Source organism: Carcharodon carcharias, chromosome 18, assembly GCF_017639515.1.
Source record: "Carcharodon carcharias isolate sCarCar2 chromosome 18, sCarCar2.pri, whole genome shotgun sequence".
In the NCBI taxonomy this organism is placed as follows: Eukaryota; Metazoa; Chordata; class Chondrichthyes; order Lamniformes; family Lamnidae; genus Carcharodon; species Carcharodon carcharias.
Genome location: NC_054484.1, coordinates 75,140,363 through 75,167,573, shown reverse-complemented (window position 1 = coordinate 75,167,573; position 27,211 = coordinate 75,140,363). Strand labels below are relative to the sequence as shown.

Below are 27,211 nucleotides of genomic sequence, written 5' to 3'. Positions count from 1 at the left end.
ACCTATCATAATCTGAGCTGAGTGCATGATTTTAAGGGAAATCTTTACCAAATGCAAAAACCTTTACAAATGCTCTTGGCTATGTTGTATCACTAAAATTGAACATAAACATCACTAAGTGAATTTAACGTATTCCACCATCATTATCTGCAGTATGTATGGAGTTAGTCGACTGGACTGCCAGATAAATTGATTCTGAAGTATCTAAAGAATATGTGTAAGGCATGTTTATGGCAATTTTCAACTGGTTTATTACATGAATTTTAATGAAGGAAATATTCACAGTAATGAGGGCAAACAAAAAATTATGAAGTGTTTTTTTTTAATTTCCAGTATGATCTGGATTAGTGAATATACATACACATAAATTGTACAAGACCCTATAAAACCTCAAAAATTAGCTTCAATTTCAAAATAAATTAACAGTACAGTATAAGAAAACTTACAGAAAATTTACATCTAATTAAAATTAGTACACATGATACATAATGAAAAGGAGGATTGGGTAGGCACTTTGGTATTTCCATTAAGAATTTGCTCTTACTTGTTATGTGAATGAGCTCCAGGAACATTCTAGAAATGCTTTTTGGACTCATTCATAACTAAGCAGTTCTAGTTCACTGTAAACTGAAAGCAGGCTAGACTATAAACATTTTGCTCTAGCTATTCCAGTGGCAGAAGACTGACAGAGCTAAGTGCACCTGCACAGAGAAGTCTAGGCCCTATTCAAAATTACGGGGATGAGACACATTCGCATACACCAGAAGGGTGCATTAAACCTGAAAAGGTGGCCAAGCACACTGACCTCAGTGCACCAGTAACTTGTGATTTAGATGGCCACATGGTAAGATTTTGGCAAGAATCTGCAAACACAGGCGGGAGTGCCATATGTCTAGGCAACTTTGAGTCACCTCAGTTACCATCTTATAGGGCTATTGACCAACAAATTTGACAAGCTCAACAAAGTCAAACTTCATTTTCAAGATGAGAATGATAAGATTTTCATTATGCACAAAAGCGTATAGAACTTTGTAAAAAATGTTTGCAATGGTGTAGTTATGTGCTACAAAACCATGTAACTATGTCCTTGACATTAGTTTCTATTATGAACAAATGTTGGTCTTAGTGTTTAAAGATGTAATTTTGGAGCATTTCAGTTAGGTTTAGCTGGAAATTCAGCAAATATTTTCCTAACCGACAGGTAAATAAATCGTAGGATTTCATTTGGGTTCAAAATCTGTTTTCAGAGGACTTTGCAGTTCTAAAAAAGAATTTAATTAATGTTTCTGGTCATTCTGCTTTAAAAGATAATTTAAAGCCAAGCCTCTTGAATAGTTTTAGCTCTCAATTCAAAAAGAGTTCGCAGAGTTATTCTAAACAGTTGTTGAAATATTTGTTCACTTTGTCCCAATAGATGTCTGTGAATTGGGTTTTTCTTTGTGAATTGGGTTTTTCTTTGCTTATTTACATGTAAACAAGTTTAGAAATCACTTGATTGTAGAGACGGATTTGCAGTTGAAACTCCAAAAATTGAGATTTCACAAATTGTGCACCAACAAACAAGCTCATCCTACTCAGAGACCAGGGATAGTCACCAAGCTTTATTTTATGTCCAGATTTATTCGGTAGTGTAGTATTGATAGTCTGCCACTAAATAAACATGACAATAAAAAAATGATGACTCATCTTCATCTTAGTGAGTAGGATGAGACTGTTTGCTAATAATGCTGCTCTCTGTCTTAACCAATACCATGCTAACCAAAAAGTAAAATCCTCTTGTGCATTGCAAAAATATCACTTCCTAGAAAGAATGGGACATAAATCTCCAAAGGGGAATGTAGCAAAAATATGTGGGAATTTCTGCCTTAAATTAATAATACACTGGACTAGGAAAATTAAACTCTGCAAGCAATGCTGTTTGGGTTCAGCATTCTAAAATCAATCCTATCCTTTCTGTTTTCAAGTCTGTAAACAGCAAATGTGCTTAGGTAGACAAGGTGGTTTAGAGAAAATATCTTTTCATTGATCTGGCTGAATTCAACACGGGTTAATAAAAGCATGTCCCTCCTTGAGTTAGTCCCTTCATGAAACTGGCCTGAGTAATCTTAAGCTAGTTCCATAATGGGCTTGGACCCGGAGCACAAAACTATCAGCACAATTTGGCACTTAACTGATAATTCAACTATATAAGTCATAAGTGTGGCCACTAAATGGTGAAAATTTCCTTGTGATAGTGTAAGTATTAATTTGGGGTAGGGCAGAGCAGAAGGGCTCTTATTATGCACTGGACCATGGTGTACCTTATCTGAGTATTGGATGCTAATTTTGGAAGACAAGTGTGTACATATTCCATTTCCAGCACAAATCTCTCAACTTAATCAGTACAAAAATTATTTTTCCAAGAGAAGAGCCAACACCCTCGTCTCAAAGCAACTATGGATGGACAATAGATGCCAGCTTTCCACATCTTTAGAATATAAAGCCCCTGAAAAATTAGGTAGAAGTTTGCCTAGCAATCACCTTGGAGGACTTTAAAGAAATTGAGACAAGAAAAAACATATGTAGCAAGTTGCATTTTAAAGGCATCTCAAAGCTTTTCACGTGGTACTTTGTAGTACAGCAGTGACATTTGTGATATTAGGCAAATATGACAGCTCTTTTGTGTAGACCAAGGCCTTACAAATAAGATGAATGATCAGTTAATAACAGTGTCGATCGAGAAGCAACACAAGTGTTGACCAGGACATGGGAAGATCCCCCTACCAGTCTTCCACTAGTTCTATAGTGGCTTTAACATTTGCCTGTAACCGAAAAGCCAGAGTGGATCTTACTTTAACGATTCCTCTGAAGACCACATCTCGGACACAGTGACAGTTCTTCATTATGTGCTCAAGTCCTGAAGTGGGGCTGGAACCAACAATCTAAGTCAGCGATGAACACTATCAAACTAAGCTGACATGTGGAGGAAAGATGCTAGATATCTACAAATGTATTGAGACTTTGCCAAAGTGCCTAATAATACAAGGTTCAGAATAATTAAAAATACCAGCACCATTAAATTAACTTCTGCTCTAAAATTCACTTGCAAAATGAGACAATATTACACCATCAGAAACATGCATATTACTGACAGGTCATACCTTACAAATATCCTGAGTGTATTAGTGCCCATAACATCCCAGTTACTACTGCACATTTCAAGAAATAAGCTGGATATATATGGATACTGATAAATTGGAAAAAAATTTACATAAAGTGCTGCAGTTGCAATCTCATTGAATTGACTGACTTGTAAAATATTCTTCGAGTGTTATTTAATCAATGTGGTTTCTTCATCAGCATCACCATCCTCCTCATTCTCACTATTATTGTTCTCTGCATGATTCACATCACTTGCCTGCAAATAAATAAAAAGATAAGTTGCACTCATGTGTAGCAAAGGTGACTTTCACTGCCCTTGCTTCCATCAAAATGCCACTTTTCTTTGTTTTAGACAGTAATGGGGTCAACCAATACAGCTGGTTAGTTCATATCGAAGGGTAGATTATATAAGGGTGTAGCACTCTTGAATCCACAGGCTTTACGTAATCTAATGTGAAATGTTTATGCACACTTGTACCCACCCACAATAGTTAGTCTATAATCTATTTTTTTCCAGGTAATAAAGGTGCAAAGTTATACATAATTTATTTTCCTTAAGTTACATTTTATTTTAAACATTCCCCCTTATCCATCTTTTTGTTCAACTTCTGAGGTATCCTTTTTTTCCCCCACTTTGTTCATCTTGACCTGAAACATTGGGCAGAATTTTCCCAGAATTGCACTATGTGCAGTAGTGGGTGGGTAAAATGGAATCCTACCTGCCGATGAAAATGGCGGGTTTTCATGCCGTATTGGCCCGAGCCTGCATCATTATTTATTCACTCCCGTTTCCATGGCGAGCGGGCTCTCATTCGCCCACCTGCCATCACCCCACTGTTGCATCACGCCAGCAGCCATTTTTAAAAGGCAGCCTCCAGCAAAGCGCTCATCACCACCAGCTCACCACCGCTGCCTGGGAGACATGGCCAAAGGAAAAACGACTGCAGCCTCCTACGTCAATGACAGGTCCCTCGAGCTACTGCTGGATGCCGTGGAGGCTCTCAGGATGTGCTCTACCTCGCTCTGGCCATAGGTTGGGCAGCAAAGTCACCAACCTGGCCTGGGGGATGGTGGCAGTGGTAGTCAGCACAAACGCCCTGCAGAGGAGGACAGCCACCCAGCGCTGCAAAAGGATGAAGGATCTCCTCTGTTCTGCCAGGCTAAGTCACTCTTTCCATCACTCCCAACTCTCTCACACTCAAACCCATCACATATTCCTCATCCCGTCCATGGGGCCACTCACGGCCCAAAGAGGCCAGGCATACTTATCATCTGGCCTGTATGCGTCCTGATACACTCTCCTCATCTCTATCCATGGGGGACAAACTGGCTCACAACAAAAGGGAAAGGTCGCAGGCAGGTGGAGGGATGCCTGTGATAAAAGTTCTGACAGAGTATGAAAACAGAACCTTCCAGCTGACCAGTGAGGATCTGGGCTGGTCCTGTGCTAGCACTGAGGTCAACGGTGCTCTACCAAATGAGGATCCAGCAGTGCAGTATCCATCAGACAGCCATGCTGTGAGTAATGTGTCCCCTTTCACAGTCCACTGCCATGCACCAATTATCTCCCCTTGTTTTAGCAGGCACATCTACCAAACAGCTAACAGAGTCCATGACCCAGGGCCTCCAACCAAGCTCTGAAAAACCTCACCCACACCCTCCACCAGCTCAGAGAGACATACCTCGTTTGGAACTAGCTTTAGAGTAGCCTCAGGATCACAATCTGGTGAGCACATCGCACTTTCTGATCCACAGCAGGTGGAGACAGGGACTTCCCAGGTCCCTGGCACTCGAAAGATTGCTGGAGGCCAGAACATTCCTGAGCCCGAGTCAGATGCTGAGCCTCTGGACTCGGTCATGTCACAGTTGCTGGGGCTACAAAGACAAGCTAGGGAACAACAGGAAGGGATGTCTGCTGTACGCCTCAGATTGCAAGGCACGCTGGAGGAGTCCATCTGTCTTCAGGCTGAGGTGAGAGCGCCGGCATTGCAATGCACCAAGGTCAACACTGGCAGGGTGGCGGCCGCCATGGAGGCCTCGGTCCAGGATGTCACTCCTGCACTGCTGCACAGGCTTAACTCCATTGCTGATGCCATAGTTGCCTCCAACATTGTGTATGCGAGAGGGGTGCTGGGCAGCTCGATCTCACTCCACCTACCCCTTCCGCTCACAGAGTCAGCCGGGGCCCTCAGGCAGCCATAGGCAGGAGGGATCAGTGGGTGCATGCTCCGGGGCCATCCATCCAGGTGACCCTGCGAGTGTTCAGCCCATCCAAATCCCCTCTTCCTGTGACCTCAGCAATTCTAGCTTTACAGGCCAAGAAGGGTGCCACTGTCACACCGCAGGAACCCGAAAGCAGGCCGGGGCCCACCAAGTCTTGGTTCTCCAGAGGACGCCCACCAAAGTCATCACAGACAGGGTGTCACAGTCAGCAGGCTGCCTCCACCTCTGCTGTGGATGTCCGGCGAGCACCAAGACGTAGCAGCAGTGTTAGGAATGTTAGGTAAAAGTAGTTGCACAGCCTGGCCACGGTTGTTGATTACTTGTACATACTGTTCACTATTATCAATAAACTCCTATGGCTCCTTGTTCTGATCAGCAATGTTCTTGTCGCTCTGATGTGAAACCTTTCTGCATAAGATAAAAGGCAGGTGTCTCAGTCCAGGGCCTCTTCCCTATGCTCTGTGCAGCCTTCAGACCACAGTGATAGTCCAGCCTCTCACTCCCTGGAAACATTACTGATGCCTGCGCCTTGGTGGTGCTGGTCATTGCTGCCAGTGTAGTGGGCAGGTGCTACAGGAGTTCTCTAATTCTCTGTGTGCTCTCAGCACTTTTAAGATGGGGCTGGCCCACATCACACCAGCATCTGCGACCAGTGATGTTGTGCACCAGCTGCTGAAGAGCTGAGGTGCTGAAGGCAGACACAGCATCAGATGCGTCTAAAGTTTCATGGCTGCATCTCTGAGATGGTCCTGATTATGGAGCGCAAGCAAGCTTCCCTCAGCCAGATAGGAGTCAGACATCCTCAGAGGCTAATTTGAAGTGTCCTCACTGAATGTCGTCATCATCCTGCGATCGAACGACTATTAGGGCCTCCACTGCATCTCCATAATAGAAGCATTCTCACAGAGGGTATTGGTACCTCTATAAGCCAAACTGGAGTCAAACTTTCACAACTGTGATGAGAGGATCTATGGGGACACCTCACTGCATGTCATCATCATCCTCCACAAACCTGACAGCAATGAGGGCATCCCGAGTGCGCCTGCCTCGTCTAGCCAGTGCGCAAGCCTCATGCCCACCATTGTCACTACCAAGGACCCCCTCCCCTCAATCCCATCAGCGTCCTCCTCATCCAAGGAGACATGAAGCTTCTCCATCTCTTCCTTAGCCGGCTCTTCTCCCCGTTGCAGCGCCAGGTTGTAAAGGATGCAGCAGACGATGATGATGCGTGACACCCTCTGTGAACTGTATTACAGGGCTCCACCAGACCGGTCCAGGCGCCGGAACCACATTTTCAACATCCCAATGGTCTGCTCCACCAAGTTACAAGCTGCTACATGAGCCTCAATATAGCGTAGCTCTGCTGCAGTCTGAGGCCGCCGCAGGGATGTCATCAGCCATGGCCACTGCGGGTAGCCCTTGTCCCCAAGGAGACAACCCTGCAGCCTCTGTTGGCCCTGGAAGACTGCAGGGATCTGCGAGCGACTCAGGATGTAGGTGTCCTGCACAATCCCTGAAAACCATAAACACACCTTCAGGATGTGTTTCTGGTGGTCGCGTACCAGCTGCACATTCAGTGGATGGAAGCCCTTGTGGTTTATGAAGTCCACTGAGTGTAGCGACGGAGACCTGAGCACCACGAGTGTAATCAATCGCACCCTGCACCTGTGGGAATCCCAAGATCAGGGCGAATCCATTGGCACTTGCATCCTGGCTGTCCCGGTCCCTGGTGAAATGCACAAAGTAGTGTGCCATGGGAAAGATGGCATCCAAGACCTCATGTGGATGGTGGATTGTGAAATCCCACAGTGGTTACCTATGGAGTCCTGAAAGGAGCCACTAGCTTAGAAATTGAGCGCCGCGGTCACTTTCACAGTCACTGGCAGTGGATGCCCTCCATGTCCCCTTGGTGCCAAGCCCTGCAGTAAGTGGCAGATGTGAGCCACCAGGTCCTTAGACACGCGCAGTCGTTGGCGACACTGGTTCTCAGTCATCTACAGGAATGACAGGCGGTGTCGTTAGATCCTGGGTGTCGCTAGGTGCCGACCAGCCACGGCTCGCTGTGGCTCCAGGGCATCATGTGCAGGAGCCCTTGCTGTCCCCTTCTTCATAAGGTTGCTACTCCTGCTTTTGTGCGGCCAGGTGCATCAGTCACTCTCTCCTTTGTCTTCTACAGTCTCTGTAGGCCATCAGGCATACAGTTAGGTCACCAGGATCTGTGGTCCTCCTGCAGCAAGAAAGAGAGAACGATGTGGTTATCATGGCTGTACCTAGCACATTTCCTGGCCCTGTGAGACTGCCCCTTAACACTTCCCAGAGAGTGCTGATCACCCCTCAGATGACCAGAGATGAGTGAGCTGCATGTCAACCTGCAACATGGGAGACATTGGTCCAAACCGGGATGCTGAGACTGCAAGGGGCTGTGAGCGCCTCCAGCAGTGACTGCAACATGGCCAACGTTGGCGAGGAGATTGTACAATGTGTGCAGTCCAACTGCTCCGCGGTCCAGTAAAGTGGTGATGGACTTAATCTGTGCCAGGGGTGGGGGTAAGTTATGGAGCACTTGGTAACCTTCAGATGTCTGCACGCTGTCTGCAAGGCCGGGCAGACTAGGAGCCCGACCCCATAACATATAATTGCGGCTGCGTCTGATCTGTCTTAGTTGCAGAGGCATGGTCAGTTTATACAAGTGTCCCTAATGTGTGGCCACTTCCCTCGCTTACCCTGCCCACCCACCACCCCCCGACCCCTACCTCAACTGCCTGTGCGTGGGATGCAGTGCCAGGGCAGCACTTGACGCCCTTCCCACCCCCCCAACAAAACAGTCGCCTCCAGGGCCAGACATCAGTTGCCCTTGTCTCCCCAGTGCCCAAGGCCTGTAAACAATAGGTGAGCAGTGGAGAACGCTGCTGCTCACTCACCTCAGTTCCCCCAAAGTGGAGGCCGCCAAATGCACGTCGCCTACGTGCTGTTGTGAAGCACAGTGGCATACTTTCCCGCCAATGTGGACGGACAATATGGTGGGGTTCCAAGAGCCTGGCGGGATGGCCTTTTAATTATATGCTGACGTATTACAATGAGCTCCCTATCAACCAATGGCAGGAAAAGCGGCCTGCTGTTGGCAGGCTGAGTGGACGATCACGACCTGTCTTCACGCCAGCACGAAGCAGGCCGCACCACATTTTCCACGCATGCCACCTATCATGCCCGCCGCCATTGGGCTCAGAAAATTCCACCCATTAACTGATTTTTACCACTGTGCTGTCTTACATACTGAGTTTTTTCAGCACTTTGTTTTCATTTCAGATTTCCAGTATCTGCAGTATCCATTTTTTTTCTGTTTATTTGCTTATATCCTCTCCCTTCCTCGGCTTGCAAAATTTTGGTTAAGTCGGTCACTATTTCCTCAGAATAGAAATTGCAACATCAACAACAGGTCTCAACTGTGTTTTCATCACAGTTATATGCGCTAGCATTTGATCACCAACTATTAGGTCCGATTAGGTCTATGCTAGTAATGTTCCGCTCAGTGAAACAGAGTCCGTATTTTTGTTGGCAATAAACTTTGAGAAACTGAAGCCTTTTATCTCAAAAGCATCTAACTAGTGGTTTGTGGACAAGGATTTCTAGAATGTTTGGAAAAGTCTATTACTTCTGGGTTTTGCTTCAAATGGACCAACTCAACACTGAAGATGGTGCTTTAAACTTTTAACCTGCAAATATGCAAGAAGATGGATTCAGTCTTTGGTCAAATGCTCCCAATTATCTGCATTCACAAGCAGTAGGTATTTAAGAGTATGGTCTGACCAAGGTGGCCAATTTTAAGAAAACTTACAAGGCAAATGTATATTTTGGATATGACTTAATCTGAACAGCTTGCTGAAGTTACTGTTTTGGAGTCACTAAAATGTAGTCACTATGCTACAATATATATGGGAATGTCATAGCAGATAATTGGCTTTCAGCCTTCTCACAGGTTATGTCAAAGTGGATTACAATATAATTGAACAATCATCTAAAGTTAATTACTGGACAACATCATTGAACACATACAAATACAATGCTTCATCAGTCATCCAAAGACAGATAGAGATTTAAAGTTTCAAACATTTCCGCATTCTCAGTTACCTAGCTGCGAAATAAAGTTTACATCACAGGAACTCAACGTTGAAAGAACTTCATTACATCCACCTTAAACGTGTTGCACCTGACAATAGTATTTAAATTACCAGCAAAGTATGAAATACACAAAGATCAGAACACTTGTATTTGAAAGTCTTGAGTCTTCCATTTTCCTACCCTATACCTGAATAGAGTCATTACAATTTATAGGCCAGCCTATAAAGAGAGACTAAGTTGAGTTTTCATGATTTAATTGACATTGATCCCTTACCTTTTAATGGGAAATGGACATTTTTGCTGCAGAAATGGGCATTATGGGGATAATAGCATTTCTATTCAGTAATAAAAAGGTGACAAAATGTTGTTTATTTCAATACATCTCCTGCCATATACATCTCCTCTTCTCATCAGCCATTCCATGATGTGGTTAATTGGGAGAACCATTTGTTCCAGAGTAGCTTAATTCAACAGAGAATTACATATTTCCATGATTGAAGTTCTCAAACACTAATAATCCCTGTACTGACTCAATATGTAATCGTACTAAACCAGCAAAGCATTTCTGGGACAGGTGATTCCAAAACAATATTTTTCAGGCTGGTCCAAAATACTGATCCTGATGAAATGTATGGAGGCATTTTGGGGTCAGGTAGCCTCTCTCCATAACTAATGTTACCAGAGTGACATCAGTGAAAAATAGATTGAAGACAAAGATAATCGTGAGGCCCACAAAAAATAAAATCAATATTATTTTGACATAAAGAATAATACTTAGAAATATCTAGGGGTAAATAAATCTAGCAGAAAATACTGCTGCAGACTTCCCCTCACGTTTGTTACATAGATGTCATTATCACAGCAGCAAAGTAACTATAGATCAGGCTTTTTGTAAAGTAAGATCAAACTGCCTAGTTCACTCAAAACTGGAGTTTCTGAAAGATTTAGTTTGGCATGAGTTGAAACAGATAACAATTATCAAAGTAATGTATCTTTCTTCATGTAGATTATGTACCATTTTAATCTCCTGCAACTGCAACAAGACTACGTCTTCTCCAAGCTGGCGATATGTGACATTGCGCAGGTCAGAGAGATTGTCTGGAAGAGTTTCATTCAATGTTTCTGGCAGCAACAAACTAAGGATTCCTGCTAGCAGTCCAGTAGCTCCAAACACCACAAAATGCATTGACCAATGAATGGATTTCTGTCAAGGGCAGTAACGAAAATTAGTTGACCAACAATATATGAATGACACTGAACTGAAGATATAAATGACACTGGTGTTACTTATAGAAGTCAAACGTGGTAACTATATATAGTATAAAAATAACTACATTCCCTGTACTAAATAGCTTTAATAACTGTAGTTTTCCTCTGCCAGCCTGTCTGAAGGGTGCAAAGTCTCATTTTTACCATGTGATACAACATTTCTCTACATGGCTAAGAACTGATCAATGTGGATCGCATTTTGAAGCTTTACTGGGGAGTATGGCTTCAGGTGGAACTTCTGTTTACCGTTGGAATACAGTTCTATGGATATCAGGAGCATTCTGGTCTCTTGCCCAAATTCTCCATTTCTGATCCCAGCCATTGCCAGCAGACTATTGGTGGAATTTAATCAAGCCTGTTGGAGTGGGAAAAATGGCAAATGGACTCACTAAATTGTACAGGAGGCCATGTGTCAGTCTACCAGCAGTGGGAATACCCACCCATAATTAATTTGGAGGAAGGAAGGGACTGATGGCCGAAACTTGCCGCTCGCAACAGGATTTCAGTTAGGCTCATTAATGAGCCACTTGACACCAATTATTCATGCCCATTAGAATTTAGTGGTAGCTCAGAGATTAAACAGGAGTCATACAGCTTTCCTGTACTTCCCAAAAGCTACCCAGGAAACCCCGTCAGGTTTGCCTATGTCATTGTGGGGGTCCCTCATTCATTGGCACCCAGTGTCTGATCAAGGGACCCGGCATTGGGAAGTTGGAGGGGGGGGGCATTGAAAGTCACCACCCTGATCTCACCTCTGACACCTCCTCTCCCCTCTCCAGCGACTCCCTCCCCACGACCCATATTTCATCCCACTCATCTGTGAACAGGGATCCACCGGCAATCCCTGGTGAAGTCCTTAGAGCATTACCAGCGGCAGCCACTGCTCCCTATGGTGCTGCCGGCAGTGGAGAGCTGCCAATCTTTGATTGGCTGGCAGCTCTTGGTGTCTTAAATCCTAGGGAAGGTCCAATGCTGGCCAGTTAAGTGCCAGACAGGCACTTAATTTTGTTAGGCCTCCCTCAAGGAAGCAACCTGAGGGTCCTAATGATTTGACATCCTATGGGTGAGACCCCCATCATCCACATCAAATCCTGGCCTATATGTATCTGGACATGGGAGGAGGAAGGAGAAGAAAACAGGAACATAACAGTATTGGAGCCTGATCTTATCTCCCTGCAAGCATTTGATGCAGATGGGGGTAACTTTATAGCAATTGACAGCAGATTCCTTGCTGATTTTTACAAGGGGCACTTTGGTCAATTAGAGTACTATATTATCATTCCAAATGAGATTAGCTGACTTAGTAAAGACCAGGACCTTCCTGGGCTACAGTTATCCATTACCTGCAATTATGTAACTATTTATTTAATGGTGTTTTCAGGAATTTAAAACCAAGCTTTTAAGAGACAAAGAATGGGTATAGTTTAAAGAACGGAGTCAGTTGTATTGCCCATGTTTAAATAAGAGAATTGCAAGTTGGGCTATTTTCCAATACTATTTATTAATACCTTCCATAAAGTTTAGCTTCCAAAGGCAAGTGTGCACATTTTACAAAACAAAATTTTACATCTCCCTGCTTTATGTGCAAAATCTTTCAGACAACTGGTCTTAAGATGAACAATGAATCTTCATATTGTGGGATTTGCATTGGAAGTACAATGGGATGCCACTGTCCATTTCTGGCCTCTCTGAATCACAAAAAATTACACAGGCCGCTATGCAGTAGAGAGTAAACTATTGTACGAAGTAAACTTATTTAGATAAATTTCCTTACCCAGATAGTGGTAAGCATGTGAAATGCACAAGGAGTAGTTGAAGTAAACAGCATAGATGCATTTAATGGGAAACTGGATAAGTTTGTGAGGGAGAAAAGAAAAGAAGAATATGCTGGTATGATTAGATGAAGTAGCGTGGAATGAGACTTGAGTGGAGCATAAACACTAGCATTGATCAGATGGGCCAAAATGCCCCATTTCTGTGCTGAAAATTCTACCTCTGTTATGTTCAACCTATTATCAATTAAAGAGATAATAAGTGCCCCTTAGGAGGTACCACAAGTATATTGACAAACAAAATTGAGAGGAAACTAAGGACATCAAATTAAAAATGCTGTGTTGTCTGCAACCTATGACACAGTTGACCACAGCATTCACCTCCAACACCTCTCCACTGTTAGCCAGCTGGGTGGGACTGCTCTCACCTGGTTCCATTCTTATACATCTAACCATAGCCAGAGAATTACATGCAATGGCTTCTCTACCTGGACCATTATTTCTCATCCATTAAGGATCTATCCTTGGCCTCCTATTATTTATCTACATGCTGCCGCACATCAACTCATCCAAAGGCACAGCTTTAGTTTTTATGTGTATGCTGATGAGATCTAGCTCCACCTCACCACCGCTGTTACTAAATTATCAGAATGCCTATCCAACATCCAGTACTGGATGAGCAGAAGTGTCCTCCAGTTAAATATTGGGAAGGCCAAAGCTATTGTTTACAGTCCCTGCTCTAAACTTAGTTCCCTAGCTACCAACTTCATCCCTCTCCCTGGCAATAATTTGTGATTAAGTCAGTTTGTTCGCAACCTCGGTGTCACATTTGATCTTGAGATGAGCTTCCAATCTCATTTTCTCGCCATCACTCATTGTCTATTTCTACTTCTTTAACATCACGGAAATTGCAGGCCACCTGAGAGTCTATGAATTGACTCAAATACTTGTTGCACAAGATTATTCTATACAATACTTTCCTTGCTAAATCCACAATAGAAAAAGGGATGACTCTCCAATAGAGAGTCATGCACTGGGAACCTCCACTTCCTCTGGCTGGCAAGATGGTACACCACCATGTGTCCTAATATCAGGCAAGGGCAAGGAAGTGGAGTGTGAACAGAAGCAGCTCATACAGAAAACCCCTCTATGCAGAATTGAAGGGCACAGAGAGAATTTCTGAGAGTCAGCTCAAGTTGTGAGGCGATGGGTCACGAGGTGAGTTTTAAGATATGGTGCTGTAAATTCTATTTAAGATTACAATTTAATAATTAACTTTTAGGTACATAAATCTGTTAACATAATGAATCACTTCAAAATTCTTAAGTTCCTCGAGTGTAAATTTCAGTCATGTAGTAGCGCCTCAAAGCAGTACTGCACAGACAATATAGATTCCCCAGGGAAGACAGTACCTCCACCTGCTATCTTTATGACCTGGTCTTCCTTAATGATATCCATGGTGAGACCCACGTGGGTCGTGCAGTTAGTGGCCCATGACACTGTCATTGAATCCAGGGAATCTACGTACTCTGCATAGCATCATACGAACAAATTATTTCATTACACCATTCTCAAGATTCTTTAATTGAGATGATTTGCTAGATATGAGCTCAACTCACAATGGGCTTCATGCTCACTACTGTAACATGGACTTAAACAGCTGAAGCATATAAAATAAAGCAATCCTCAGCAGCAGTGATATTTATTTCCACTTTGATCTTCCTCTGGATGCAGAATGGTCAATCAAAATTGACAAGCAGATGTTAACTGACTACTGTCACCTACCATCTAAAGTTACTCAAGAAATCCTACTACTGACACAATGTCATCTGCTCTTTCAAACAAAAAAATTGGTTACCTCATAGGTGTGGTTATTTAATTAACAGTTCTAATAAACTGGCCTAGCTTCACCTCAGACAGTTTGACCCTGTACATGGTTAATGGTCTCATCAAGATACATAGTTTCAACTCTCGAGTATAAAAGTTATCACAGTTTGTTCTTACCATATTTAAAGTCAAACGAGAGAAGGCACAGGAAAAAGTGCAATTGGTTGAATTTGAAACAGGACGGATCCTAATCCTGTCATAGGAAATATGAAATATTTTCCCTCAATGTCAATTAGCTGCAAATGTTCCTGACAACTATATCAAATACAATTAAAATAAAGTAACAATTTTTTTTCAGGATGACAGTGTGAAGATGGCACAATTTTAATATGAACAAACATTGAATTAAAAGGGAGTTTAGAAAAGTATCTTTACGTAGAGGCTTGATAGAATTTGAAATTGTGCTTTAAACCATTGTTTTAAAAAAGTAATGAGCTAGCTGCTTTAAAAAGAGGAACAATAAAAAGAATATAGGAAGCAAGTAAGAGAGTGGAATTAGGTTAGGTAACTATTGGAATGAAACAATGGTATAAACTTAATGGAATGGATGCTCTGCTTGAACGTTGTACATTCTATAATCGCAAATTTGACTCAACATAAAGACTCCGTGAAAATTGACAAAGGTGATACATGCAGTGACAGGTGAAGCTTTTTGGTCTGACTTATTGATAGAGAGGTTGTGTGAGTCATGTCACAGGAAATTAAAATTCTGAAAGGTATTAATGAAGTGTTCAGAAGTATTATTGAAAATTACAGATGTACAAAGTAATTGTTTACATCTATTACTGCTCCATTCTAAAATTATTTTTTTGTTAATTAGAATTCACAAAGAACTCCCATTACAGCAAAAATGAACACAAACGAACCTGTGTTTACTTATATTCCAATGACTGGCTGCCTAAGGTACTAACTATTAAAAGCCTTGGAGATGTTTTTCTACTGTAAATTCAATCAACATCCTGTAGTTATAACCATAAAACTAATAATTAAAGGATATAGAATAAGATCCAACACAATAAGCTTTGTGTGGAAATAATCGCATGTTTGGATAATTCATAATTTCAACACAAATTTTCCCACAAGGTTTCAAAATAAATTAGAGCATGTGTTCGAAATATTCCCAGTGAAATTCTTTCATGACACTTCTCTCCTTACCCACCCCTCCTCAATACTAGATTCGAGCCTCTGATCTAAGGCAACCATTGTTTGACTCTTTGCCCAAATATAAAGCAATATTTAAAGCCTAACAATATCAAGGAAGAAGTCTCCCCACTTGTCCTAAACTTTTGTTTTTGTTTAATAGCTTTATAAGGGAATGATGCTCTTGTCATTTTAGTGTTTTTTTTGAGTTAGTTAAGCAAAGGTACTTCTAATGCATAACATTTTCCATCAGTGCAGGGTCACAATGTTATCTGAATGCTTTCCTTGGTTTTATGCCAGTTACTAATACAAGGCAAACACATTATCAGCCAGAATCACCTGTCAGCATTTCCCTTGTTCCATCTCAATTGAACAAACTCGTGTAAGCACATGAACAACAGGGAATCCAAGTGGACCACTGGCTGGATCTTTGGTTTTCACCTAGCAAATTAACTTAGCTGGCAATGTAATTGGCCACCAAAGGTGGCCACAGTTTGAAATATTTTTGATTCAAATCTGCACTGGCATTTCTAATCTGTTATCTCAGGAATACGCCAAGAGTTGACAATACTGAGAAAATCTTCAGTGACAATTTCAGAAACCAGTTATCCATAATGTTCCTGGAACAAACTATATTTTATGCCCAATGGGAAGGGTGAAAGCAATATATGTTGAATGTAACAAATATTTTCTCCCCACAAGTCATTTTTTATTGTTATATTTAGCAGTCATACCAATGTATTATGATGCATTAGTAAAACTATATCGTGCCTTAAATTGAAGGAAGTAAATCAGCTATACATGTCAGCAAGGACTCAATGGGCCAAATGGCCTCAAACTGTGCCGTAAATGACTGACAAGATAAATAAATAACAGCCTCTACAAGTTTTTCCTCAGCTGTTGTTTAGGGACAACAGTACAAAATAATCTAAACCAAATACTGAATATATTTGCAACACCTTAATTACTCAGAACAACAAAGTAAATCAGCCCGATTTTGCAGTCAGCAGCATAGGAACAGCACTTGCCACTGACTTCAAATAAAAACTGCCCACAAAAATTTCGTGGGTTTGAGAACATAGGTTTCTGATTTCATAGAACGCTGCTAAATAAAAGCAGAGAATATAATTGGAAACACTCAACAGGACTGGGAGCACCTGTGGAGAGAAAAAACATTTTATTTTCTGACATCAGTTTCAATTTGGTCTCTCTTACAGGGGAACTTAATAGAGCAACGATGCATGTAACAAACAAGCTGATTAGCCAATCAGATTAGAAAATTCTCAGAGAGAGCAAAGTAGGAAGTAAAATGCAGGAAATGTAAACCATATTTAAATCATTGCACAGAAATCAAAATAAAGAATGGGACATACACATGGGATTAAGGTAGAAATATAAATATCAAAACTAAATGTAATTATTAAGACTCTATTTTTTAAATGTTCTTCTGAGGGAATGAGACTCCACTCCTGTAAAATTTGCTTTTAGGGTAGAAAAGTTGTTTCAGCAGTAATTATGATTTAGTATGCCGTTAACTACTCTGACTGAGCAAAGCTTAACTCTATCCTGCTTCTTTCAGCAGGATTAATGTGTAAGTAGCTGAAGTTCATGACAAATGAGTGATTTCTAAATGATTCCATCTGTTCAAATGGCAACAGTGCAGCCTATGAAGGAGCAAGGTATCACTAATAGCAACTTCCAGATTGTTTAACTGTGCATTTGGAGACACCAAAAGTTGTTTTCAATTTTACACCGTAATAAGGGTGACATTGACAGCCTTGCTGTTAATATTACCACAAATTCCAGACTGTTAAGTTGTACAAACAAAAGCCTTTTTAAAGCTGAATGTTTACACTGAAAAGGTGAAGGGTTACTCATGTTGCACATAACCATGCTAAAAAAAATCCATAAAAATTGTCATTAAATTTAAACAATTACATTAAATATATGTTTTTAAACCCTACAAATCAGATAAACTTCATTTGTAGAAAATACAGTGCAATTCTGACCATCACAACTAAATAACCTAATGCAATTGACAATTAAACCCATGCAAGTTATCCAATTTTCCTATGCAATTGTATTATTATAGCGCTGCAATGAGAGGTAGCCCTCCAACACTGGTAAAAGCACTGCATTACAAAGAAGGAGGCACATGTAACTCATGGAGCATAGCAACTTCACAAGATGATTTCCTGCATCATCAATGGCAATGCTTGCAGAGATGGTATTGGATCCGCAAGCTGGTATTTTATTCCAGCTGTGGGAAGGCTGACTCCTGTTCTATATGGTGCCAATAGAGTTTATGAAGCCAACATTGATTTCTGCAAGTGTTGTTGCTCATCTGCTGACTACAAAATCTGGGCCAGTACTTTCATGTAGACTTTGTTCATAACAGAAAGGAAAATATCACCCTTGTTCTTCAGATGGCAGCATGACGTGTACTACATAGCATACACTTGACTACCTGCAAAATGTTTCCAAGTTTTTGAAATCAATTCTGGCCATACTTTTTCATTTTACTGAGAATGATGTAAATGCTACTATTTATGACTGCTCAGGATACAAAAGGAAATCATTGCATGCTAGAAATCAAATAAAAGCAGCAAATGTAATTGGAAATACTCAACAGAACTGGTAGCACCCATGGAGAGAAAACCAAGTTTATGGGTGGAATTTTATCTTAATAGACCCATACACAGTGAGAAAGCCAGTAATGGGTCAGGAACCTGCTTGTTCTATCAACAAGCTTTGTCATGCTCCTGAACTCAGCCACAGCAGTAGCATCTTGCTTCCAGGTTTCCTGACCAATCACCGAGTGTGGGTATGATGACAACCTACACTACACATGAATGAAGGCACTCTACTTAGAGACTCGGCAGGAGTCATAATAGAAATTTTGCTTGAAGGCTAGTAGAGGCAAGGACATGGAAAGAAACATGGGAAGGGTGACTCCAGCCTCCCTCCAACACCCCCCAAAAACAAGTTCTTTGGCTCTACCCTGGGGGTCATCTCCATGAGGGGGCTGGAAGTGATGAGGACCAGAAAGGATGGTCTTTCCTGTGAATGGGAAGAAGTGGCCAGCTGCCCAAACTAAACAGGTGTGGTTGAACGTTACAAAGGCTTGATACAGTTTTGGAAAAGGTGTAATAACCTTGTTGGGCCAAGGGAAAGGGAGTGACAAACTATTTTCAGGTGGCATCCATCACTCTCTGACTTCACAGCATTCTTCTGCACATCACTCCTCTGACTGGCACACCTTGCAGTTCTGCAGATCCTATCTCCCACCAGGTGCCTCCACATGAGAGGGAGAAAGTGGGCATGGCAGTAAGGACTTTTTTCAAGGTGTTTTCACTTCTCATCCCTTGCACACCCCATCAAACAGAGCTAGACATGCTGCCTCCTGCTTCAATGACTTGGTTTAAATATTGAGCTTAAAAGGGAACTCTAGATTTCTGTTCATTTTTAGAAAGTTTTTAGGACCACAGATTATCAATGTAAAATAATAGTAACTAGAAAATATTTTGATGGAGAAACATATCCCCAACAGTTTCCAGTTTCACTTAACAACTTAGTGCAGCCAAAGTGATTTTCAATGCACAAAGGTTGTGGATTGTGTTGTAAATAGCTACCTTATTGGTGTCTAGTAGTTACCAGCTTAAAAAGGAATCTGCAGACTCCAAATTAATTTATATTTGATGCAAAGGAAACTGTTTCAATTTCTAGTTCCCAGTAGTAATTTAGTTTAGACAGAAAATCAAATTTGAAAAATAATGGTTCTCACTGTTGAAAGTGGTCACTTGGTGTGGTTTAGTCTGTCACCAGCGAATATCACCCTACTCACTACTGTGTTGCCCAAAATGCACGTCAAAACTATAAATACAAACATAGGAGAGTGCTGTCACTTAAGGGAAGAATTTTCCCCCCATCCGGAGGGAAGTTCAGGAGCGGGCGCGCCTCCAATCGGTGCCACTGTCACATGAGTTGGGACATGTCCATCACTTTTAATTAAACTTTTAATACAATTTTTAAAACCTACATGAAGCCTCATCCCACCCACGGATGAGATTTCATGCTTTTTCTGAAGCCCACCAGGGTTCCCGGCCTGCCCGCCAATCTTAAGGTTGGAAGGACAGGTCCTTTAACTATTTGAATTAGTTTTTAAATGGCCTCAATTGGCCGTTGACAGGTCGGTGGGCGCACAGCTGATTCGGCTGTGCCCCCACCAACCTGAAAATTAAAATGACGCGGGGTGATGTCAGGAGTTCCACCCAACGTCATGCCGCGTCATTTTATGTGTAGGTGAGCAGGCCCCATCCCCCCGCTCACCGAACTTAATATCCTGCCCAAAGAGATTCCACAACAACTTGTGCTTATATATTTAACGTGAACAAATATCCCAGCACACTTATCAGATTTCATTAATATATCATTAGTTATTAAATTATTTTACTGTAAAGCAAAGAGATGAAGGCATATACTGTAACCCAATACATTGTAAAAGAAGTCAAATACCAGATAACCGTACCCTCCAAGGGTGGAGGTAAAAAAAACATGGGAGGGGGTGGGAAAAAGTTAACGAGACACAAGGGGATTGCACACTAACCAGTGATGGAAGAAAGGGTGCAAGGATTCCTCCCAATCTAGAAGACATGGAACAAATGCCCAACCCAACATTCCTGTAGGAAAACAAGGAAGGAAGAGCCAATTACTCAAAATTCTGAAATATAAAATCACAAACCAACATGCAGAATGACTGCGTATACACTCCCTATTCTCAAGGCAACCTCAAAACAGACTAGCACATCATTAGTAAACAAATACCACAGAATTTCTGGCAACTTAAAAATTGTTTGAACAGGGCAGAATTCTGCTTTCATATTCTGAATCCTTTGAAAATTGCTGAAACGAACAGAAAGCTAGACTTTTCCCCTAAATATAGAAACTGCAGACATTAAGCTGAAATGTAACAGCAATGAAGCAATGGCTCAAAGCAATAATCAATGGTTTGTCACCATTTAAAAAAAAAATTCAACTATCATATAACAAGGTTTAAATTAAGACCTGTAACAGTTTGGTGTTTGAAAGAATTCCTAGCGGAAAAACTAAAACAACACGGACCTACCCAAAGCTGTGCACAAATGAGGACCAAAGATTATGATACATGGGGGGCAACAGCAAAGCATCTTTTATTTTGAATTCTTTCACCAAGCCTGTACGGCAATATTAACATGCATGTATATAGCATATTTAACAGTCAACACTCCAAAATGCCTCAATATAAAAATGAATTTAACAAATCTAGTAGTTCGTGCTCTAGCACCAGAGGGTGTCCTTGAGATCTACCAGATCATTATAAAAGCTAATCATTTCACTAATATCCTTCAAGGAAGGGAATCAGCCACTCTTACCTAGCCTAGCCTACATATTACTCCAATTTCACATTAGATTACCTAGTCTAGCCTACATATTACTCCAATTTCACATTACATGACTGACTTAATGCTCTGGGAAATAAATTGGAGATTGCTGATGTCATGCCCATCACAAGAACAATTTTTAAAAAAATGCATTAGAGAAAAGCACAACTGAGAAAATCTGAACATAACTGAGATATCAGAAACACATACCTGCAGTCACTCTTAAGGTTTCACGCATATCTCAGACTTACCTGACAGATGTGGGATAGAGCTCAGAGGTGTAGACATAGACTACATTAAATGCAGCACTTATTGATAGTTTACCCAGAATGGAAAAAGATTGGCTGTTGACAACAGAATATAGTCCAGTGCCTGAAAAAGAGAAAAGCATATCCAGTCTGAACTAAGAGAAAATGTTTTGTATAAAATTCTCAGTAAAAATCCAACCAATATAGGGACATATAATTTAATTGCATGCATTAACAACTTAGACACAAGAAATTAGATTTATAAAAAGGAAAGGGAAGATACTCCTAAAAAGGAAACCTTTAAAGACATTGTGACTCATACTGAAGGGTGTTAGCTTGTACATGTGAACAATATTAAAGCCAGGATCAGGCTGTGATACTCTCCAAAAGGTGGATGTCTTGGCATCATTGTCTGGAATGAAACGAGACAGCATGCCATATGGGTAGTGGCACTGATTAAATTGTACTGCAGCACAAATCAACAACTTCAAGAGAAGGAAGAAAAAGAATGTACAGTGAAAAAACAAAATGTTAAATAGCACAAAGTAAAAGCTCTAGAACCAGGTGCCATCTTTCAGTGGAAACACAAAATTGGGGAAAACAGTAGAATGTTCCCAGAGTGAAATACATATCAATTGTTTAGGTGCTGAGAACTGTAAATACAGTTGCACTATAGGAATACTACTGATTTGGAAATATCAGTCTAAATATTTATACAATTCACAATTTCACTAAGCCATATTGTTTACCTAATTTTCAGAAAATCTAGATGTATGTTGAAAACATAGAGCTAAAAATTGGCGTGCATCATTTTTCAGAAACAGTGGTTGCAATTCATGACCTGCCTTCATTGGTTCCGGGGGCAGTCGGCAGCATGCAGATTTGGTACTATCACCTCATTTAATTGTGGAAATGGGCTGAGTGTCTGCCACATAGCCAGCTGCCTCTGCTCTGTGCTCAACAGGGAATTCAGCAGTGTGTGCTACAGCACATGGCACAGTTAGTCTTCTGTTCTTAAAGACAGACATTCCCTCTTAAAAGGAACACTCCACAGAATTACAGGAGGCTGTTGCTGAAAACAATTGCTGCAACTCTAAGCAAGGGATTTCAAATGCAGTGCTGGAGGTCTTACTAGTGGGCATAGGCAGCATGACAGATGCCAAGGTTCCTTGGTATGCCTGGAGACTCTCAAGGAAAACACTCAGAAGGGATTGAAAGCTGGTGACCAGGAGATCAATTGCCGCCGTCTGGACCCAAAGGCCTGGCACCAGTGCCTCACAATAAGTCTAGTGACCCCATGTGAGTCGCGAAGTCAGTGAATGCATTTTCACATGACATCTCCTATCTATTGTTCCAACTGCCTCTCATGCTGCTCTTTGCAACACACCCTAATCACTGACCCAGTACCAGTCTCTGGCACTCAAACGCATAACTGCTACCATCTAGAGGGACAAGGGCAGCAGATACATGGGAATACCACTAATTGGAAGTTCCCCTCCAAGCTACTCACCATCCTGACTTGGAAATCATCGTTCCTCACTGTTGCTCGGTCAAAATCCTGTAAGTCCCTCCCTAACAGCACTGAGTGTACCTACACCAGATGGACTGCAGCAGCTCAAGAAGGCAGCTCACCATCACCTTCTCCATCACCTTGCTGCCTACTGCCCCCGGAACCAATGAAGGCAAGTCATGAATTGCGACCTCTGTTTCTGAAAAATGATCCAATTAGGAATGGGTGATAAATGCCAGCCTAGCTAGCGACACCAACATCCCACGTATGAATAAAAACAAAATCTCAGAACTCATCCATTATATCCAGATACTCCACCTCACCTCATGCACCTATCATGCTGCCAGCCTCTTGATGCTTCCACCTTCAGCTGTTCAGCTATGGCTGGCACATTGCCCTGACACAGTGCAAAACATTCTATCTTTCCTCTTGCAGGACAAGGTGACAGACAAGAGAAGGGAGAAGAGCAAAATTAGCAGGAGACAAGGGCAGCTCTATCTCCCAAGCATTTCAAAATAAATAGTTCTCTGCATGCTGAGGACGGCTAGAACAGAGCCCATGGTATCCAGCATCAGTGAGAACATTAAGGATGTTCTTTCCATATGCTCCTTCTCAGCTCCCAGTTAATCCTCATCCTGTCAGCTGTCATAATGAGCAAACTGTAGCTGGTGTTACCATGGACCTTTACTTGCCACTCTACCCCACTTACCTCACCCCAACTTTGCCCTTCTGATTCTCTGCTTTAAGATACCAAAAAACTGCCACTTGCCAAGCCACAGCAGCCTCAGGAGGATGAAAGAAGGCAATGGCACATCACTGATGAAAGGGCTCTGTCACCTCGTCTGACATTCGCAATCACCAGTTTTGATAATCGGCACTGCACATATATAATGGCAAGGATAGTGTTGGGATTAGCATGTGGCGAGTCACAGGACAAAAGTGGGCTCCAGCCAGGTCAGGGGTAATGGGTGGTTTGCGTAGCAGCTCACCAGAAGGAGAGGTCATAAAATAGTTTTCCTTCAAGGAAACCAGAAAAGATCCTTGGTACAGCATTCAAGAAAATGCTGATGGGGATGTACACCAAAATAACAGTCTCCTGCCACTGTCAAGGAGCATGGAGGAGTCTGGCTCCAAGTTATCAGAAAGCAGCATGCAGAGCTTCCCCTCTTTGCAGCCTCTGCACCATTCTCCCTGAGGGACTGCAAGTTCAGTTGACGTCACCTACCCTCTTCCCTCCCATGATGCAGCAACACTCCTTGCAAGATCACACCTCCAAACTCTCCAGAATACCTTCAAACAATTGGCAACAGCAGAAGTTCTTCAAAATTACACTACCTGCAAGTTGAGTACCTCGCCCTTTAAAACAACACGAGTGTTAGGCCCTCTTGCAACTTTTTTTTTTATTTGCTGGCTAAGCCAGCATTTATTGTCCATCCCTAATTGTCCTTGCTCAGAGGGTGTTTTTAAGAGTCAACCACATTACTGTGGGTCTGGAGTCACATGTAGTCCAGACCAGGTAAGGACAGCTGATGGGTTTTTACAACAATCGACAATGGTTTCATGGTCAGCAGATTTTTATTGAATTCAAATTTCACCATCTGCCATGGTGAGATTCAAACTCGGGTCCCCAGAGCATTACCCTGGGTCTCCGGAATACCAATACAGTAACAATACCACTATGCCACCACGTCACTGATGAGCAATGTGTGCATTTGTTGAATGGATCAGTGTGGTCCAAATTTGGAAAATGGACATAAGTCAAGAGCATTGGCCATGTGACGTCAGGATAGCACTGGCTCAGGTGCTTCCAGCACCCGGAGAGGATGCCTGCTCGAATGCCACTCTCGAGATGATGCACCGTGCAAGTTGTGTGAGCAGTTGGCAGCACAGCACACTCTCCCAAGAGGGTGATCAGCTTGCTACAGATACAAATTGTGTGCCCAAAAAGTTTTAAAACACTATACAGCTAGTAAACTGAAGTCATAAAATATTAAAAGTCAGATAGCTCTATTGATAGATATATGGGAGATCATGGCTCAGTGGTGATGTCACTGGACTAGTAATCCAGAAGCCTGGGCTAATGCTTTGGGGACAAGGGTTTGAATCGCACCACAGCAGCAGGTGGAATTTCAACTCAATTAATAATCTAGAAGTGAAAAGCTGGTCTCAGTGATGGTGACCACAAAACCATTGTCGATTGTTGCAATAACCCACCTGGTTCATTTATGTCCTAATTTTAGGGAAGGAAATCTGCCATCCTTACCTAGCCTGGCCCACATGTGACTCCAGAATCACAGCAATGGTCGACTCTTAACTGTCCTCTTAAATGGTGTAGCAAGCCACTCAGTTCAAGGGCAATTAGGCTTGGGCAACAAAGACTGGCCTTGAATTTTCCATTCACAATTAAGGCCTAAAATTGAATGACATTCAAATTGAATGGCAATCAACTTGCTATTCTTCCTTAAATGAGCAGTTATTATTTGTAACAAACAAAAAAGGTAAAAGTTACAAATTAAGTCAGTTTCAAGACAGTACACGGTTTTAGAAAGGGAAACTGGTAGTGTTTAATCACAGAATATGTGTAACTCCTGTTGATCCTTCACAAGGAAACACCACTTTAAATTTGAAGGGATACTAGCAAAACAACTGTCATGAATCAAAATAGTTTTGTCCAAAAACAGGCAAGGGAAAAAAAAAAAACAATTACTGATGGCACTCAGCTCCTGTGGAAAATAATAGGGAGAAAATGTGGATCACAAAAATAAACCTCCCAGAGGTTCCAATGCAACAGAAGTTACCAAATCAAAGAAGCAATAATGTATGACTCAATACAATAGCTATTTTATCCATTCATTGTAGCCCAGCAGCACTCGTGCCAGAGCAAGAGCTCTTTGATCAGATTTTTACAGGTTTGATTCTGAGGCATAACTGCCAGTGGAATTCATCCATAGTGTGAGGTGAGTTTCCACAGTTCTTGGATATGCAGCTAGATTGAACCAACTCTCTCCAGTGGGTGGTTTATAGCTCAGAAGGAAGACAGAAACAGGTACAGCTGGCTTGCCCCATTACAAGCATACCTCCCATCTGCTGATCAGAGTGGCTTTGATGGTGGTTGTAGAGTAGTCTGCATCCAAGACCATCCTGCCCTCTTGCCTCAAGGAGAATGCATGGCAGCAAGCGGCTCCTGTGGGAGATAATAGGGATAAAATGGGCATTACAAAAAAGGCACCTCCTATGGGTTCCAATGGGTTACAATGTTAAACAATCCAAAACAGGTTCTTGTTGTCTGAAATGTAAGTATCATCATTTATAACTCAAAACAATAGACAATTTTAATACAAACAGGGTTGAATTTTATTTGCATCAGTTTTGCAAATAAGTTCAAAAACAGCAACACAAAATTAATTTATTCAGGTTTGTGAAGTAAAGGTTAATGGCACATATTACTTGATTTAAACCTTTATTGCTTTGTTTTGCACTAATTGATTAGAATAGCTAAGTGGGTTAATCTTGTAAAATTCATTTTACAGGATTTGGGCTTTGCTGGCTAGGCCAGAATTTATAGTCCATCCCTAATTGCACTTGAGAAGGTGCTGGTGAGCTGCCTTCTTCAACCACTGCAGTCCATGTGATGTAGGTACACCCTCAGTACTGTACAGGAGGAAGTTCCAGGATTTTAGCCCAGCGACAGTGAAATAATGGTGATTGTTTCCAAGTCAGGATGGTGAGTGGCTTGGAGAGCAACTTCCTGGTGGTGGTGTTCCCATATGTCTGCTGCCCTTGTCCTTCTAGATGGTAATGGTCCGGGGTTTGGAAGGTGCTGCCTAAGGAACCTTGGTGAGTTTCTCCAGTGCATCTTGTAGATGGTACACACTGCTGTCACTATTCATCGGTGGTGGAAGGAGTGAATGTTTGTGGATGGGATGCCAATCAAGCGGGCTGCTTTGCCCTGGATGGGTCAAGCTTCTTGAGTGTTGTGGGAGCTGCACTCATCCAGGCAAGTGGACAGTATTCCATCACACTCCTGACTTGTGCCTTGTAGATGGTGGATCGGCTTTGGGGAGTCAGGAAGTGAGTTACTCACCACAGGATTCCTAGCCTCTGACCGGCTCTTGTAGCCACAGTATTTATATGACTAGTCCAGCTCAATTTCTGGTCAATGGTAATCCCTAGGTTGATAGTAGGGGATTCAGCGATGTTAATGCCATGTCAAGGGCCGATGGTTAGATTCTCTCTTGTTGGAGATGGTCATTGCCTGGCACATGTGTGTTGCATATGTTACTTGCCTCTTGTCAGCCCAAGCCTGGATATTATCCAGACCTTGCTGCATTTGGACATGGACTGCTTCAGTATCTGAGGAGTCACAAAGGTGCTGAACATTGTGCAATCATCGTAAACATCCCCACTTCTGACCTTATGATGGAAGGAAGGTCATTGATGAAGCAGTGAAGATGGTTGGGTCTAGGACACTACCCCAAGGAT

General features: G+C 42.1%; 1 protein-coding gene across 5 annotated transcripts in view; it reads right to left on the bottom strand.

Annotated features, from left to right (window-relative positions):
- Positions 1 to 308: 308 nt before the first annotated feature.
- LOC121290894 (solute carrier family 22 member 15-like) overlaps positions 309 to 27,211 on the bottom strand; it is a 73,375-nt gene continuing 46,472 nt past the window's right edge. For 3 of the 5 annotated variants that reach the window (XM_041211925.1, XM_041211929.1, XM_041211926.1), the window contains 4 exons: positions 21,223 to 21,343; positions 20,158 to 20,230; positions 10,499 to 10,687; positions 309 to 3,397 (listed from right to left, as the gene is read on the bottom strand). In XM_041211925.1, the coding sequence (XP_041067859.1) occupies positions 3,311 to 3,397; positions 10,499 to 10,687; positions 20,158 to 20,230; positions 21,223 to 21,343 (470 nt within the window). In that variant the 3' untranslated portion in view covers positions 309 to 3,310. Of the gene's footprint in view, positions 3,398 to 7,398; positions 7,592 to 10,498; positions 10,688 to 20,157; positions 20,231 to 21,222; positions 21,344 to 27,211 lie in introns of those variants that run through there. The other 2 variants (XM_041211927.1, XM_041211930.1) reach the window with 2 other exon arrangements.